Source organism: Gekko japonicus, unplaced genomic scaffold, assembly GCF_001447785.1.
Source record: "Gekko japonicus isolate JY-2015 unplaced genomic scaffold, Gekko_japonicus_V1.1 scaffold2125, whole genome shotgun sequence".
In the NCBI taxonomy this organism is placed as follows: domain Eukaryota; kingdom Metazoa; phylum Chordata; class Lepidosauria; order Squamata; family Gekkonidae; genus Gekko; species Gekko japonicus.
Genome location: NW_015173200.1, coordinates 94,845 through 112,648, shown reverse-complemented (window position 1 = coordinate 112,648; position 17,804 = coordinate 94,845). Strand labels below are relative to the sequence as shown.

At 43.2% G+C, this 17,804-nt stretch overlaps 1 protein-coding gene across 1 annotated transcript in view; it reads left to right on the top strand.

Moving 5' to 3' along the window:
• The window catches only part of PAPSS2 (3'-phosphoadenosine 5'-phosphosulfate synthase 2), a 73,923-nt gene extending 62,086 nt beyond the window's left edge, over positions 1-11,837 (top strand). The window contains exons 9-13 of the mRNA XM_015422658.1: positions 3,473-3,678; positions 5,246-5,381; positions 6,106-6,374; positions 10,168-10,397; positions 11,551-11,837. Of these exons, the coding sequence (XP_015278144.1) occupies positions 3,473-3,678; positions 5,246-5,381; positions 6,106-6,374; positions 10,168-10,397; positions 11,551-11,692 (983 nt within the window). The 3' untranslated portion in view covers positions 11,693-11,837. The remainder of the gene's footprint in view (positions 1-3,472; positions 3,679-5,245; positions 5,382-6,105; positions 6,375-10,167; positions 10,398-11,550) is intronic.
• Positions 11,838-17,804: the final 5,967 nt, after the last annotated feature.

Sequence of the window (17,804 nt, the reverse complement as noted above, 5' to 3'; positions counted from 1 at the left end):
TCCTATCCCCATGTGGAAGACACCATAATGACGAAATAATCTAGTGGACAATTTCAGGGACAGTACAGAATAGTAGAAATAATCATAGACCATTAAAATTGACTCACAAATCATAATGAAAATCAACTGCATTCAATGGTTAAACGAAGCTGCCGTACTTATCACTAATTTGATCATTGATTATATATTATGAATTGAAATGGTCAAACATAGTTTATTATATTTGCAAATAAAAAAATAGTGAGAGAAAACCCTGCAGCAAACCAAGTTGGGTAAGTTCAGTTTGATTGCACTGGAAAACAAGTATTTTACAATATTTTAAATTATATATTCACTGATGAAGGTAAATTCTTCAATTACACAGACCAAGCAGTTTGAGACAGTAGACCAGGTACTGAAGTTCATTGCTTGAAAATGCATATAGTTCAAAAGGTTTTCCATGGGGAATAGGCTTTTTTCTCTTTAGCCTTTTTAGCAAATGTGATATGTCAAGTTCAAAATATGAAATGATCCCATCACAGAGTACGCTACAGTCTATATACAACCCCCCTGAGCTTTTGTGTGGGTTTTCCTCTTGTCTGCTGACCGGGGGAGTAGACAACTGACAGCGAGAGGGGGAGGTGAGAATACAGTTCTGACCCTGTGCTATAGCCGTAGACTACCAGATTCTCCTGAGGATCCTTATGAACCACAATCCCTTGCTTCCTGTTCAACTGATGGCATCCAAGTCTAGGGCTGCCAAGAGGCCAGGAGAAAAATACCCTGTTCCTTTAAGAGAGACTTAATATGTGGAAATGGGCAGTGGAATCTTTTCACGGCATGGAGATAACATAATCAGGTAAATAACTTCCCATTAAGCCTCTATTAAATGGACAGGCCATTGTTTCTTCTGACAGAGGGTAGCGCTACCCATGCCATATGGTGGCTCTGATTTCCACCACCCACTACCACTGAAAGACCTTTAGCTGAAAGTAGACAAGATAAGGGCAGAGGGACAGATCCTATTATGCGCACAGGTATCCCGCCATTCCTAACACTGTTCTTGTTATTGCATCTATGGCTTTTCAATAAAAGTAAAACCTTCCTGGAAGCGTGTACTTCATTGTTTAGCTGCGGGTCCTGACTGAGAAGGATGAGCTCCGAAAGTTCATCGATAAGAACTTGGCTAGGGGTTTCATCAGGCCGGCCTCGTCCCCGTATGCGGCTCCAGTGCTTTTCCGGAAGACTTTGACACCTATGTCCTTGACGGCAAGATCAAACAATACAAAAAACACCTGGGCTAAAGCCAGCAATCCCACAAGATCAACACTGATAGTGCCGCAGCAGGTGCTTTGGTACAAATTGCCCTGGAATCATGTGGCTGTGCTGTGCTTTAATCTCCTTACAGGGACTTCCATTGCTTCCTTCCTTTGAGAAATTTGGTATCAAGACCCACAGGACAGAAAACCCCCAGACCATCTTTCTCAGCTGGCAAGATTTCAGATTTGCTGTCAAATTAATTTGAAACTGAACAAACAAAAACCTTCTGCAAGTTTTTGAGATTTCCATTTCCATGCAAAGATTCAAATTTACCCACCTCGCTGAATTTTCATTTCAGCATTCGCTTTGGGATACTGCCAGAGTTTCAGAAAACAGATGTATGATTAATGGGATTAGACGCGAGTAACTCTGCATTGGCCTGCACTGTTAAGTTACGTGTCAATGTTACTCAACAAGATTCACTGTCAAGCGCCCCTTAAAAATCTAACGTTAAAAAAATATATCTGAGAACTTTGGAAACTTTCACATTTGAAGTTCTTGAAGTACAACATAATTTATCATCAACTTCTGAATTTTCATTTCAGCATTCGCTTTGGGATACTGCCAGAGTTTCAGAAAACAGATGTAAGATATATGATTAATGGGATTAGACGTGAGTAACTCTGCATTGGCCTGCACTGTTAAGTTACGTTAATGTTACTCAACAAGATTCACTTTCAAGCGCCCCTTAAAAATCTAACATTAAAACAAAAATATCTGAGAACTTTGGAAAGTTTCACATTTGAAGTTCTTGAAGTACAACATAATTTATCATCAACTTGGTTAATGTTGGGGTTGCCATTTTCAGGAGGCAGGAGCCCCCCCCCCCCCAAGCAGGCATGGAAGAAGAGCAGTTAAGCAATACGGCGATGGAAAGGCATGAAGTTGCTTCGGGCAGGCATGTCAGCATTTGCGCAGAAAACATGTGTGAACATCTCCAAACACTCATGCATGTGCTGTGGATAAACATTAGGAAGCTGTAACAGGCTCTCTTTCTCTCTCTCTGACATAAGTTCACCCTCAGTGTTTGTGGAACCCAATCTCCCTTTCACGCTTTATGCCCAGAATCTCTGACTGTTTTGAGCCTGTAGGCACCTGTGGAATTGTGAGAGGGGGTGGTGATGCTCCCTCTAAGCTGTGGAGTCTTGTGAGCAAAAATTCTACTTTGTGAGCTACCGGCAAGCTACCTAGCCAAGGCTAGGGGAAAGATGTCCTGACACTGACCAAGTTTCCACCAAAGAATCATCTTTCATATGATTCGTAGAGTTGCTATTAGACTGTATTGGCTATTACAGTTCTGGTAATTTTATTTTTACCGTATGTTTTTCTTTGCCAGTAGTAGTTAAAGTTGCAGTTCTTTTTACCAGCTCTCCTCTTGTCCTTTCAATAACTGTTTGATGTACAAACTGTAAGCAGGTGAAGCTTATGCTGGTGGAGTGGAAGGAAAAGGCTCGCCTATTTAGTTTAAGCATGTTGGGCTGCTACTAGAGGGAGAGGCCAAGGCTAGGGGAAAGGTGTGAGTAGATTCCTTAATGCACCTGAAGCATCCAGGTAATTGGCTAAAGAAGCAAGTGTCACATAAATATTGCTGGGAAAACCAGAAGCAAACAGACTGCAGGGCTAGTAACATTCTGCATCCTGTAATCTTGAAAACTTCAGATCTGATGAAGGAGAAAGGTACATAATAAACCTTTTATATGAGGATGGTATAACTCAGTAATAGCTGTTCCACTAGCACTACCACTGTTGATGCCATAAAGATGTCAACACAGCATTTGTATGTATGTGCAGTATAGGTCATGGTTAAGCATTAGTGCACATCAAATGTGCAAAACCAGCCTTATGATATGATCTAGCATACGCACAACTATAGCTGACTCTGTAATTTGGGTAGTAAATGCATTTGCAAAAGAGCCTGTTAGCCGTACTAACATGGCTTGTTATTTCAAAGTTCAAATATTTCAAAGTTCAAACAACTCTTCTAGAAACTCAGTTGTTCCTCAGCTCAGCTGAGTTTCTGAAGCACTGCCAAAGAACCTCTGTCTAATTATCTCCAGAAACTGTTTCCATAGAAACCTACAGCTATACAAACTGCCAGGTGATTGGTACCTTCCAGTTTCACGGTATTTTCAGATGACCCTAATTTGAAAATATGACATTGTTCTTTTAACAGATGGCGTTATTAACTTGAGCATTCCCATCGTGCTTCCAGTATCTTCTGAAGATAAGAAGCATCTGGAAGGCTGCAGTGCCTTTACACTGGAGTACAATGGGCGGAGGGTGGCAATTCTAAAAAACCCTGAGTTTTTTGAGCACAGGAAGGAAGAACGCTGCGCGCGCATCTGGGGGACCACTTGTGCCAAACATCCACATGTAAAAGTAAGTGAGAACAGCACGTGCTCTTTTATTTTTGCAGTAGTGATATGAACCCATGTGCCCACCTGCTGAGGCGATCGGCTCTGCTGTTCTGCCATATAGAATGTAAGGTCGGCTGCAACAAGGAGCAGGTCTTCATTGGTAGTGTCCCCAGTCTGTTAAACAGCCTTTCTCAAGAGGTACAGTAATAGACTCCCCCTCCTGTCCTGTGTAAAACATTTTTTGTGAACGTTTGGATTTCTTCTTTATCTTTAGTCCCTGGTCCATGTGCTGTGCCATTCCTCCCTTATCCATGATCCTTAAGTTCCCTATGTGTAAAACATTTTTTGTGAACGTTTGGAGTAGCCAATTTGATTTCTTCTTTATCTTTAGTCTCTGGTCAATGTGCTGCGCCATTCCTCCCTTATCAATGATCCCTAAGTTCCCTGTATGTATAAGGCCTTCCTCAGATCTCTCTGTTCACGTTGCGACCATCACCTCCTTCTGGGTGCCAGCTCTTCCAAGTCTACTTGTCCTCAGTATGTGGCTGAAATATGGGAAAATAGTAATTTTATGGCTTGGTCTTTTTCTTGAAATCCCTGCTTAAGAACAGTATATGGAACTGTGGCCACCGTCACCATTTGGCCATCCTGGTTACAGCTTGACCATTTTAAAGATGGCATCCACAGAACCTCTCTGTTGAGGTTTTTGCTTCCTCTTAAGAACATAAGAAGAGTTCTGCTATATCAGACCAATGGGCAATCCTGCTTCCTACAGTGGCCAAACAGATGGCTCTGAAGGCCCACAAGTGGGGCACAGAGGACAAAGCTCCCCTGTTATTGCCCACATGCAACTGGTATTCAGTGATCGATGCCTCTGAACATGGAGTTTCCATTTAGCCATCGTAGCTCTAGTAGCCAGTATGAACATAAGAGCCCTGCTGGATCAGATTAGTGGTCCATCTAATCCAACATCCTGTCTCTCACCGTGGCCAACCAGTTCCTCCAGACAGCCAGCAACACGGCATAGAGGCTGAGGCCTTCCCCTGATGTTGCCTCCTGGCTCTGGGATTCAGCAGCTTAGTGCCTCTGAAGGTGGAGGTTCCCCTCAGTCACCATGGCTAGTAGCCAGTGATAGATTTATCCTCCCTGAATCTTTCTAATCCCTGCTCTGTCCTTCATTTCAGCCATCAGGTTTAACCACATTTCAGAATGTGGTGTAGAATTCCACAAGCTACTTGTGCATACTACCACGGTGCCTTCTTTTGCCTCTTCCAAATCTGCTACCTACAATTCTAGAATTGTGGAAGAGGGAACAGATTTTCTTAGTCCACTTTGTCAACGCCATGCATAGCTGTATAAACTTTCATTAAATCCCATCATAGTCATCTTTTTTACTAAGCTACAAAACACCAGGCTCTTCAAATTTGCCATGTAGAAAAGGTGTTCCAGCCTCCAAATCATTCTGGCTGCCCTTGTCTATACCAGCTCTATGACACCATTTTTGAGATTTACTTTAGCTAGAAGGCTGCAAAGTTTTTCTTAGATTTAAATATCATCTTGACCTGATTAATGGTGATGCCTTTCAATAGATGGTTATGGAAAGTGGAGATTGGTTGGCTGGCGGAGATCTGTTGGTGCTAGAGAGAATCAAGTGGAATGATGGGTTGGACCAATACCGCTTGACACCCTTGGAGCTGAGACAGAAGTTTAAGGAAATGAATGCTGGTGAGTATTCACATTTGTGATACAGAAGATTGTCTGTAATGCTAAATACCTGTATTACTTGTTGAGAAAGAAGCAGGGCCTCCTCTGTGGTGGCTCTTATACTCTGAAGACAATTGGCCAAGGAACCCTTCCTAAGTCCAACTTTACAGCTGCTGAGGAAAAGGTGTAAAATGGACCTGCTGGACTTATGGCCCACTACAGCCCACCACCAGTTAGGTGGTGAACAGCTCTTCTACTCTCCTCCAGGTCTTATGGCTTATTACTTTTTGTATACAATTAAGATGTTGCTATTGACAACAATGTGAGGTATAACGCTTGTAAAACAATAAAAAGATATTGACTCTCTTCTACTGATACCAGTGGAACCAAATAGTACTTAACTTTGGATAGATCATGCCTTAAGTAAATAATTGTTTCTTCACACATACACACGCACACAAACACAAAGTGTGCATGTTAAAAGCAACTACCAGTGTGAAAGACCTCCCAGGAACAAACGATACGCAAGTCCAAATGACATTGCTTGTAATTGCTTGACAATTGCCATGATTTGTGCATCTTTTTATGTCCTGAGACACAAATGTTTGTGATGGCAAAGAATAAAAGATGTTGTATTTCATGCAGACGATGTGCCGTGTTTCCTCTTTGGTGTGCAGTGTTCCAAGTCAGTTTTTCCACGCTCTGGATGCTCGGGTTTCTGCATTTGACTCTCCTTCTGTTTCAGATGCAGTGTTTGCTTTCCAGCTGCGTAATCCAGTCCACAACGGGCATGCTCTGCTAATGCAGGATACCAAGCGGCGCCTGCTTGAAAGGGGTTACAAGCATCCTGTGCTGCTTCTGCATCCCCTCGGTGGCTGGACCAAGGATGATGATGTGCCACTCGAGTGGCGCATGAAGCAGCATGCTGCAGTTCTGGAGGAGCATGTCCTAGATCCAAAGTCAACTGTTGTAGCAATCTTCCCTTCTCCTATGTTGTATGCTGGACCAACAGAGGTAGGGCATTTCCTGGGTAGTAACCATAAGAGCAAGTGAATACTTTGCATTATGCTGCCCTCTTGTGAGTTTCCATGTGACTGGCACTCTCTGCCTCCGACTGCCTTACCCTTCTTCTGTTCAAATATTCTGAGTGTTTTCTCTTGGTTCTCCTCCCTTAATATTCTGTTTTAATTTCACGTTTTAAAAAAGAGTTTAAAAGAAATCTTCCATACATTTGCCATGTTGTATATATAAGATCATGGCATCCGGCCCCATCACTCCTTGGCAAATAGAAGGGGAAGTCCTGGAAGTAGTGACAGACTTCACGTTCCTGGGATCCCAGATCACCGCAGACTGTGACAGCAGCCATGAAATTAAAAGACGCCTGCTCCTTGGGAGGAAAGCGATGGCGAACCTAAACAGCATGATAAAAAGTAGAGACATCACCCTGCCAACAAAAGTCCGCATGGTCAAAGCAATGGTATTCCCAGTAGTCATGTATGGCTGCGAGAGTTGGACTATAAGGAAGGCCGAGCGCCGAAGAATAGATTCTTTTGAACTATGGTGCTGGAGAAGACTCTTGAGAGTCCCTTGGACTGCAAGAAGATCAAATCAGTCAATCCTAAAAGTAATCAACCCTGACTGTTCCCTGGAAGGCCAGATAGTGAAACTGAAGCTCAAATACTTTGGCCACCAAATGAGAAGGGAGCACTCACTGGAGAAGACCCTGATGCTGGGAAAGATTGAAGGTCAAAGAAGACGGGGACGGCAAAGGATGAGATGGTTAGACAGTGTCATCGATGCAACGACCATGAAATTGAGCCAACTTCAGAGGACGGCGGAAGACAGGGAGGCCTGGCGTGATCTGGTCCATGGGGTCGCAAAGAGTCGGACTCACCTGTGCGACTGAACAACAACAAATATATTTGGCGTCTTCTGATCTGCCGTGAAATCCGAAGCCCTTGTGGCAGGGATGCTTTGCTGAACTGATATAAAGGTAAAGGTTCCCTTGCTTGAAAGCCAGTGAAATCCGACTCTAGGGTTGTGGTGCTCATCTCCGTTTCAAAGCCGAAGAGCCAGCACTGTCTGAAGACATTTCCATGGTCATGTGGCTGGCATGACTGAACACCAAAGCGCACGGAACGCTGTTACCTTCCCACCGAAGTGGTACCTATTTATCTACTTGCAATTTCTTGCTTTTGAACTGCTAGGTTGGCAAGAGCTGGAACTAGAGATGGGAGCTCACTCCATCATGCGGCACACTCGGGTCTTGAACTGCCACAACCTGCAGTTCAGCATCTTAACCACTTGAGCCACCGCAGCTCCTATATATACCTAGAAGTAAATTCCATTGATTCCAGTGGGACTTGCTCTCTAGCCAAGTGTGTTTAAGATTGCAGCCACTTTCACTGTGTTGATCCCCTTTTGCATCTGTTGTCAAGATTTAGAAGCTGGACAGAGATTTGTCTTTTTTAAAAAAACTTCTGTGAAGCACTCAGCTTATTTTGAGTGCTATGCAAATAATAAATTATAATTATAATAGGAATTGCCTTGCTCAGTCTTATTGTGGGAACATCTAGCCTTTTTGGGCATGAACTTAAATCCCCCAGCAAGCCCTGGGAACTCGTAGTTTCTTAGGAGTACTGCATCACGCTGACAGTGTTTCCAGCATTCTCACCAACCCTCTGTTCCCAGGATCCTTTTGGGAAAACTGGGGTAGATAAAGCTGGTGCAAAGGTACAAGTTGGCCATGCAGATATAAGACCTTTGTCCTCAACAGTGACCTGCCAGGTGTTCCAGGATAAGTGAACCAGTTGTGAGTCTCAGAATCTCAGCCTGAGATTCAAAGACCTTTAAAGGGATTGCACTCGAGGCAGGGGTGCTTCCTCTGACGCCACTTTGCTGAACTGCTATAATGGCTGGGAATGTTCAGTGGCTCAGAAGACAGTCTGCTTTTTGTGAGTGAGCTGTCAGTTTGACTTGCATATCAATGGGCTGAAGATCGGGAAGAAGCTCCAGGAGGTACGGGGAAACTAAGGAACGGGAGCGCACTATAGGAAGGGCATAGAGTAGGCAATGATCTGGGAATATGAAACCTGAAAAATAGGCAGACGGAGAACAAGACTTGCAGAAGAGGGCAGGGCAGACAAGGAACTGAGGCAAAAAGTTGCTCATTGGAGAGAGAACTTGCAGCACTCAAGATGGGGAGAGCTGTGTGTGGGGCGGAGGAGTGGCATGGATGCTGGTCGAGAGATGAGATAGCGAGGGTGAGACATAGTAGGCAGTGGCCTGAGAAACAGGGGAGAAAGAAGAAACTGTGAGTAGTGGAGACATGGAGTAGAAGAGAAGGAAGGATCCACACTATGCACTGTTAACAGGAAGAAACTGGGCAGACCAAGGACTTTGGAAGGGACACGGCATCATCAGCTGCAGAGGTAGCAGCTGCTATGGGGGTCAAATGGGGAGCTCTGCAAATTGGGCAGCAGCTCACAGAGCTACTGGAACTGCTGGATAGGGGAGGGAACTGCGGGCAATTCCAGCAGAGAAATATACATCACAACCCACAGTCCTTCTGTCCTAAAAGGGCAGTCCCCACCCCATAGACTCCTGTGGAGTCTGAAATCAGTTGACTCCTCTGTCTGGGCAATTTTGCTGAAGGTGGCTACTCAGATCTTCCTCTGTCCTGCTGAGCCTTAGGCCAGCCTGTCTCCAGCCTTCAGCTGTTTCCAAGGTACACTTGGGTCTGAGGGCCTGACAACAGTCTGACTTAGACCTGCACAAGTTATTTATTTATTAGACATTTGTTTTGGCTATTTTTATCCTACCATTTGTTAGAACTTGCTAGACATATACTGTGGCCTTGAGAAGGCATTTGTTCTTGAAGCCCAGGCAGTTAGCAAGAACAGAAACTTTATGGAGCCCTTTGGTGGGCACCATACACGGTTTGATGGGCTGCGCTTGACTCGGTGGGTCACAGCTATGCAGGTCTACTGGCAGCAGAATTCTGCTGTTTGGGGCTTCTGTTGTCACTTTGTAATCGTGACCTAGGAACTCTAAGGAGTTGTCAAGGGCCAAGCCGTACCAGAGGGCAGGAGCATAATGTCACAAGTGGATCTGAACCTACCTGCCAGGGCTTTTTTTGGCTTCAAGCTCCTAGTTCTCCTTAACTGTAATTTGAGTCAGAGATTGAATCTCTGCTAAGGCACCGTGGGAGACTACAGATAACAGTCTAAAAAGTCATTTACCATAGTGGACACGCAGTCAGGTAAGAAACCGGGGATCTGTAACTTCCTGCCAAGGAGTGCGGAAGAATGCTCACCAGTCCCTGCTCCTGCTCAGCAGTCCTTGGAAATGGGAGAGTCATAAAATTCTCCTCACCAGCCAGTAATAACAGCATGATCAAGAAACATTGGTTATGTGAAGGACAAAATGCATTTTTCCAGGACTGGGAAATTAGTGGAAGGAATGTGAGAACTCACCAGCTGTTTCTTTCACACGGACTCTCTGTCCTTCTGAGAATTGTAATAATAAGTACTTCATTATATTAAAACAAAACAAACAATGCCGTACTAAAAAGCGTGCTTGTGTGGTGTTAATGAAAAGCTGTAGCTCTGGAAATAGTTACTGCTATTGTCATAGCTCTCCCCTCAGTTATGTCTTTTGTGTATCCAGAGCCATAACGTAGCACCAGTGACACATTTTTACTGGAGACCTAGGTTGCATCTGTATAAAACGTTCTCTAAAAAATCTCTCTTAATGGTGTGCTGAGGCTCCTTGTCAACAGCATTCTAACTGTATGGCACTTTCTCAGGTCCAATGGCACTGCAGGGCTCGAATGATTGCTGGAGCCAATTTCTACATTGTGGGGCGAGATCCAGCAGGGATGCCCCACCCTGAAACCAAGAAAGATCTATATGAACCTACACAAGGCGGAAAGGTGCTCAGCATGGCTCCAGGACTCACCTCAGTGGAAATAATTCCCTTCCGAGTAGCTGCATACAACAAACTACAAAAGGCAATGGTATTCTATGATCCAGACAGGTAAGGGTTTTTTTGTACGTGTGTATGTGCTAGAACAGGGGTGTCGAACTCATTTGTTATGAGGGCCAGATCGGACATAAACGTCACTTTGTCGGGCAAGGCCATGTGTGCCATAAAATGTAACACGAGGTATGGGAGATATAAACTTCATAAATATGATTTAAGATGCTGAATGGCAATAGCAGCCGTGATTGGATTAGGTGTGATATGCGGAGGGGCAGTAGGTGTGGAGATATCAGCACTGGTAATGAGACAGGAAACCTAGTATAGGAGGATTCAGTCCAGGAAGATGCAAAGAATAAATGGAAATAAGTCTGAAGAAGTGAGCAGTGACTCACAAAAGCACATACCTTACCACAATTTTGTTAGTCTTTAGAGGTGCTACTGGACTCTTAGTCATTCTACTGCTATCAGAAACTACAACATTCAAAAACCAAGTGGGGAAACATTTTAACCTTCCAGGACATTCAGTTGCTGACCTAAGAGTAGCAGTTCTCCTACAAATGAATTTCAAAGGGAGATTTAAAAGAGAGACTGCTGAATTGCAACTGATAATGAAGCTCAAGTCAATACATCCTCCTGGATTGAATTGAGACCTAGGTTTCTTCTCTCATTACCAATCCCTGCTATTATCATTTGGCATCTGAAATCACTCTCCAAGATATAAGGCAGATGGACTCACATTCTACCTGTATCTGAGGAAGTGAGCAGTTTCACTTCTTCAGATACAGCTAGAATGTGAGTCCATCTGTCTTAGATACAGCTAGAATGTGAGTCCATCTGCCTTATATCTTGGAGAGTGAAGTAGGTTAGGCTGAGGATGTGTAGCTAGCCCAAAGTCAACCAGTGAGCTGCCACAGTAGAGTCGGTATTCGAACCTGGGTCTCCCAGTGTGTGACTGGCTCAAGGTCACCCAGCAAGCTTTGAACCTGGGGCTCGCCGATTCTAGTCCAGCACTCTAACTGCTGCACCTCATTGGCTCTGAATGTTATCAGCACACTGAATGTTATCAGATGTCACCCTATACAACGAGAAGTGTACCTAGTTGCAGAAATTGTTTGAATGATAGATTAGTTGTATAATCCATCAATTTCAGGCTTTTGTGTAAATGTCGTTGGACTAACTGTATGGCTCCCTACCATTTCTTTACTAGGCACAATGAATTCGACTTCATTTCTGGCACACGCATGAGGAAGCTGGCTCGTGAAGGTGAAAATCCCCCCGACGGCTTCATGGCACCTAAAGCCTGGAAAGTGTTGACAGAATACTACATGTCCTTGGAAAAAAATAATTAATTCTTCTTTTATCTTGGAAAGCCTTTGTCTAATGATGAGTTCTGTCAATTGATATATATGCTATTATGCTTTGGCTTCTTTTAATTTTTCGATTTTTATATGTGGGCATTTTCCCCCGGGCCTGATTCTGGCCTGACCACCCCACCCCCCCTGAAGTTCTTAGATGGACTTTTATTTGCAGGGCAAAGCCATAGGAAGATTTTTTTAACTGTATATATGAAAGCAGGGATCTAAATTATAAGTGTCCAAACCATATTCTAATTGGTCACTTAGCCACTTTCGAAGGGGAGGATGTCATAAGTATACAGCTGTTCATCAAGACATGTATCTTCCTTGATGGTTTTAACTTGTTGCTTTCACCAACTAGTGGTGAAGCAGCAAATTAAATGAGGAGCTTCTGCCGTAACTCCACTATGCCCTTCATTTCCTTTAAAATGAAGACAGAACTGTTGGATTAAAAAAAAAAAAAATTAGGAGTTATATCCTGACTCATTGATACCATATAGCAAGACCAGGAAATACCAGAACAATGCACAACTTTCAGCATCTCACCAGTCATGCTGGCAGTGAGTTCCAAAATTCACTTCCAAGTTTTGAGTGCCAACTTTTTAGCCCAATGATTTTCAACTGCAATTCTTGGGGAAGCCCAAGCTTTGTCTGAAGCTTATCAGTGCTTCATTAATAAAATTTAACAATGAAGGATAAACATGCCGGCCACTACTGATTTTCTCCTGCAACCTAGAGTCAGGAGAGTGTTAGGTGTGATGTAAGGCACACTCTCAATCCAAGGAGTGCTACAGCAAGTCCTGGCAGATATAACCACCAACCCACACTAACAGAGAGTAGAGTTCTAGACTATGCCTTGGAATCCGGGGCAATAATCAGGAGCCCAGAGGCAAGTGAGATCATCTAGAAAGGGTCCCCTGAAAGAAGAAATTTTAAAAACCACAAGTTTGGACAATCACATGTTCTGACTTGGGCCAGGCCAGGCAAGAGCCCCTAATTATCTGTAAGCTTTTTGCCTGTAAGCTTCTGTCAAATTAATCTCTTTCTGTTGAAAAGAAAGCGAGGACTGAAGTTGAAGTTACCTCAAAATGTTCGCATAAGGAAGTGTTGCTTAGTTTCTCTTCACTTCCTGTCTTCTCCATATAAATTGGCTCATAACTCTGGCAACTGAACTCATCTTTCTATGTGAGGAAACAGGTCACAGAAGGAGTTTCAAGCAGTGTAAATCAGGATAGGACGTGCCACAGTGAAGGCACTGAGGGAAAGTGCTGAGGAACACTGTAGGGCACAGTTATCCCCTTTTTTTTTTGCCATCGTCACAGCCTGGACTTCTTTGGTGGTTTCCGATCCGAGTACTAACAAAGGCTGACCCCGCATAGCTTCTGAGATCGGATGAGATTGGGCTGGCCTGAGCCTCCTGGATTATCCTACTATCTTTTTTTAAAAGCCCTTAAGTCTTATAGTGGCCCATTTCTTGTATTTTAATATTTATTTTCCTACACAATCATCATGACAATGTGAACTTCTTAGAAAGGCAAAAGCTGAGATAGTGACTAATCCAAATGTATCAGCATATGCAGAAAGATATTTTGTATGAGTAAGCTGTTTTTAGCTTAACTGAATGTTATTCCCTTAAATATGAATGCCAATTGGCTTGTGGTTATTAACTGCTGTTTTGTGAAGACAGCGGCTGATAGCTCATTTTCTCATTGTGCAGTTATGATACTTTGCTGCTGTAGGGCAGTGGTTGTGAACTGGGAAGTCACTGATATCTCACTTGAGTCATGACTTCTGCAGGTGGTCTTGCAAGCAGGTCACTCAGCAAAATGGAGAGAATGAGACTGGCTTAGCTTACAAGGTTATTGTATGGATTTTTTAAAATAAAACACGAAACACTTTGAATCCTCCCATAGGAAATGTTGGCCAAGCACCTACCGTTAGAGCAGTGAAATAGGGTTCCCCAAAGGTTTCTGCATATTCTGAGGTCTTCTCAGGTATATTGAAACATATTTGTATGAAGAAGCACCTCGCCCTCAAAGAAATGTGCTGATTAGGACTGAGCGTGCTCATTGCTGTCTAGGAGAATGTTGATGGTGGCTGAGCATCAGTTTAAAACGGAGGGAGGCGAGCGTCCCTTGCATAAGCCTCTAGGAGCTAAAGGTATCTTGCAGACCTTGATTCACACATCGCCCCCCCCCCAACCTGAAAAAAACCCTTTGCCATACATTGTATTGAAAGGGAAGGAAAAGTGTATCTCCCTGCATTGTATTACAGAGCTAGACTACTGAGGTTTAAGGCTAGGTGAGCAGAAAGCTTTTCTACCCCCAGAGCTCAGCAGTCTTGTGCTGCTGGAGGGAAATTCCACTATGTTTATCCTTCCACACACATGCATGTGCACACGCTCACACCCACCCACAGGCTCCCAGCTTGGAAAACTGATGCTTAATACAGGAATGTTGACAAAAGCAGTGGCTTTTTTTTCGCCAGCACATTTATTAGTGGTGCATTTGCGTATTAAGTTTCTACAAAGGCTTTTGCTTGGGGGAAAATGTTGTCTCCCTTATCTTCTGTTGTTAACAATCAACAAAGGCACTTGCACTGAAGGGAAACAGTCCGACACATGGGTAGGCAATTAGCGCCATCCTAACCCTGGTTGCCATCGTCTGAAACAGACTTAGAAGGGTAGAGCAAGATCCGAGTCCAGCAGCACCTTAAAGACCAACAAGGGCATAAACTTTGGAGAGCCAGAGCTCCCTTAGAAGGGTGTAACTCTGCTCAGGATACCACTGCGCGTTAGTGGACTTGAACATCCCTTTTATAAAATTGATGGTAGAGTGTTTTCATATGACACCAGAAGTGCCTTCAGTCTCTTCCACTCATGAGTGCAGAATAAAGAGATGCATAATGTAGGTTTTACATTCCATCTGCAGAATTGCAGGGTTTGTTCCCCCCCCCCTTAGAGTCATGTGGACACCTTTTGTTTAGAAGAATGTGGCAAAAGGATCTGGATACTTCCCCATGACATGAATTTCCCATGTGTTGGTGCAGTGGTTAAGTGTGTGGACTCAAATCTGGGAGTACCTGGCTTGATTTTCCACTTCTCCACTTGCAGCTGCTGGATGACCTTGGGCAAGCCATAGTTCTGTCAGAGCTGTTCTCTCAAGGACAGCTCTCTCAGCCCCACCAACCTCACAGGGTGTCTGTTGTGGGGAGGGGAAGGGAAAGGAGTTTGTAAGCTGCTCTGAGACCCCAAGTAAAGGGTGGGGTATAAATCCAATCTCTTCTTCTTCTTCTTCTTCTTCTATTAGTCGATGAGAGGATAATATATCCACAAATCCCCAGCCTAATTCAATGCGGACTAGAATTAGTCGAGACTGGCGACGACATCATCCTTTTTGAAGTTTTTGACACTGAATCAGCTTTTTACCCAATACTGTATTTGAGATTTACTGAGTTGCACACTGGACTATAGGCTTTTAATGTGCACTTTTCGGAATGCAACAATATAAAACATTTTATGTATAGCTTATATAGAAGCAAATAAGGTTTAATAAATGCAGATGATTGATGTCACAGATTAATACCAATAGATGGAAAAGTATCTCGTATCACACCAAATCCTTTCATCCTCCCTCCAGGCATTCTGCTTCGGTGGCAGCATCCCGCTCCCCATACACCCCTGCATAAGCCTCCATGTGTGGATAGATGAATGCACCCCCCTGAAAGGGCCCACAGCACAGGCTGGATTGTGCCCATAGTCTGAAGTCTGTTTAATCAAGTTTTGTTCAGCAATCATTTTCTTTTTTAAAGATTGTGCTATGATTTTCTTATTCCCTCTTGCGATTATGCAGCTAAGACATTTTTACTGTCTCAAAATTGTGTTTGGGAATGCCTTCTATGCCTTTTCATCTTTTTATACTTTCTAATACTTTGGAGAAAGGAACCAAACTGATGTTATATCTCCTGTGAGTGTAGCCACTTGGCAGAATACATGAAGTGTTCTAGCTACTCAACCTGCACTCTAGATGAGAGGCTTGCACTGGATCTCCTATAAGCAGCACAGGTTTAAGAAGAAATTGCACAGATGGCTCCCATTGTAACATTATGAGCTAATGTATACTAGCAATAGTGCCTTTTATACCCAAGCCCTCTGGAAGGGACCTTGAAGCTAAAAGTAATTTTTAATTAATATTTTAATAGCACTGATGTATTTTGTTTTTAACCTTATGCTCTGTTCATTATCATCTTTCCAAATGGTTACACCCCATATGTTGTACTATTCAATTTAATTTTTTAAAGAAAGTATATATCCTATATTTTACTGCATATTTATTACATGTCTGTAATAAATATGCAATAAAATATAGGATATGTACAATAAAAGATAGTATATATTTTATTGCATATTTATTACAGACATGAGACTGAAATGTCTCATCTAATTGGTATATCTCATGCTAATGTGTCCTCTTAATTTGGCATTCTGCTACTAAAATTCACCTTTAATATCAATAAATTTTTCTATGTTTCACTATTTTCTTGTTCTTTCCCTATATACAGTCAAAAGCCATCACTTGCAAGGCCTCAGTTCCAGTGCCTTAGTGAGGTCATGGAATGTTCATGATAGCTTGGCAGGCTGAGGGTGAAAATGTCTGTACTAGAATGTTGACAGCTTTTGAAGGGAGGGACAGTTCACTTTCAGCCTTCACTCACAGAGGCCTCATGGGATTTAATGATTCATTGGTGGGAAGAGGCAGTGGTGCTCAGTAAATGTGATGCATGGGGGGGGGGGGGAGACACTATAAAGGTTGGCAGCAGAGCAGAAAAGACATGGGCAAGTGAATGAGGACTGAGAGCCCAAGATGGGATTACTACAGGAAAGGGGCAAGAAATTAGGATTGCCTACTGCCCCACATAAAAATGCCCTATATCTTTGAGGTTTAATGGGATAGTTGTTTACGAGGTGAGGTTATGTTCATGACATAAAAAGCATAACTGCCAAGTTCTACACATAAAGCCTTTGCTAAAGGAACAGGCCCTTTCCCCCCCAAGTCAGATGGCAACCATTGGGAAGACGGGGTAGACTAGTAAGTGCCTTAGAAGCAGATGTCTGGGTGGAAGACAAAACAGATTTATCCCTGGTTTCTGACTCCTAAGGACAGAAGATGTAGGGTGCTATTAGCTTGTATGAGATTCTAGTTTAAATTTGTATTTTACCTTTTCCCCAGCAGTCCCTCTTGCAACATCCATAGGATCTAGCCCAAAGGGTTAGATCCAACCAGATTTTCTGCTGCTGAAAATGAGTGGAAGGTGGGTCCTGTTTGACCACCAAAAAATGCTACAATGGGGATCATGGGACCTGCACCAACAAAAGTCTTGCGGGATGGGGGCTGTAGTGAAGGGTATTGAGTGAGACATTCAAATTTTCTATATTAGTTAACGTCCCATATTTAATGTATAACTGATCATACACATCTCTCTCTCCTGCCCCCCAAGGGAGTTTACACAGCAGCGCAGAAATATTTTAGTGGGATGAAGCTTGCAACTTGCACTCACTCCTGACTAAACAACAAACAACAGCCACCACACAAGAACATACAGTGTGACTAAACTGCAGACATGCATCCCTTCACATCTACACTGTTCCACTGACCCACCACAAAAAGGACATATACAACTAGCATGTACAAGGCTAATCATGGAGTATGTTCTGTATAAGGAGGAAGAGATACAAACCAGACTTGGTTCTCCGCACTCCATGCTGACCCAGTCAACAACTGGAGAAGTCTAACTTCCATGATACCTATAATGCTTTTGGGACAAATTCTCTGATTTCATAAGGAATTGAGATGACAAACAAATCTCTGTTATGATAGGGAAAGTATGTCATGTTTAGACAAGAAAACAGAACAGATTACATTGGTTGCCTTAGACGCACGGGAAACGGTTCTCTTTAGGGACTCACTGCTAATGTGATGAAGACAAAACCTGTGGGTAATGTAAACGTATACTCTAGAACTGCATAACGGGAAACAAATACAATCACATATTTGTGACTTGTTACATCACCTAAGAAAGTGAAGAATCTGCTCAGGAAATGAAGTAG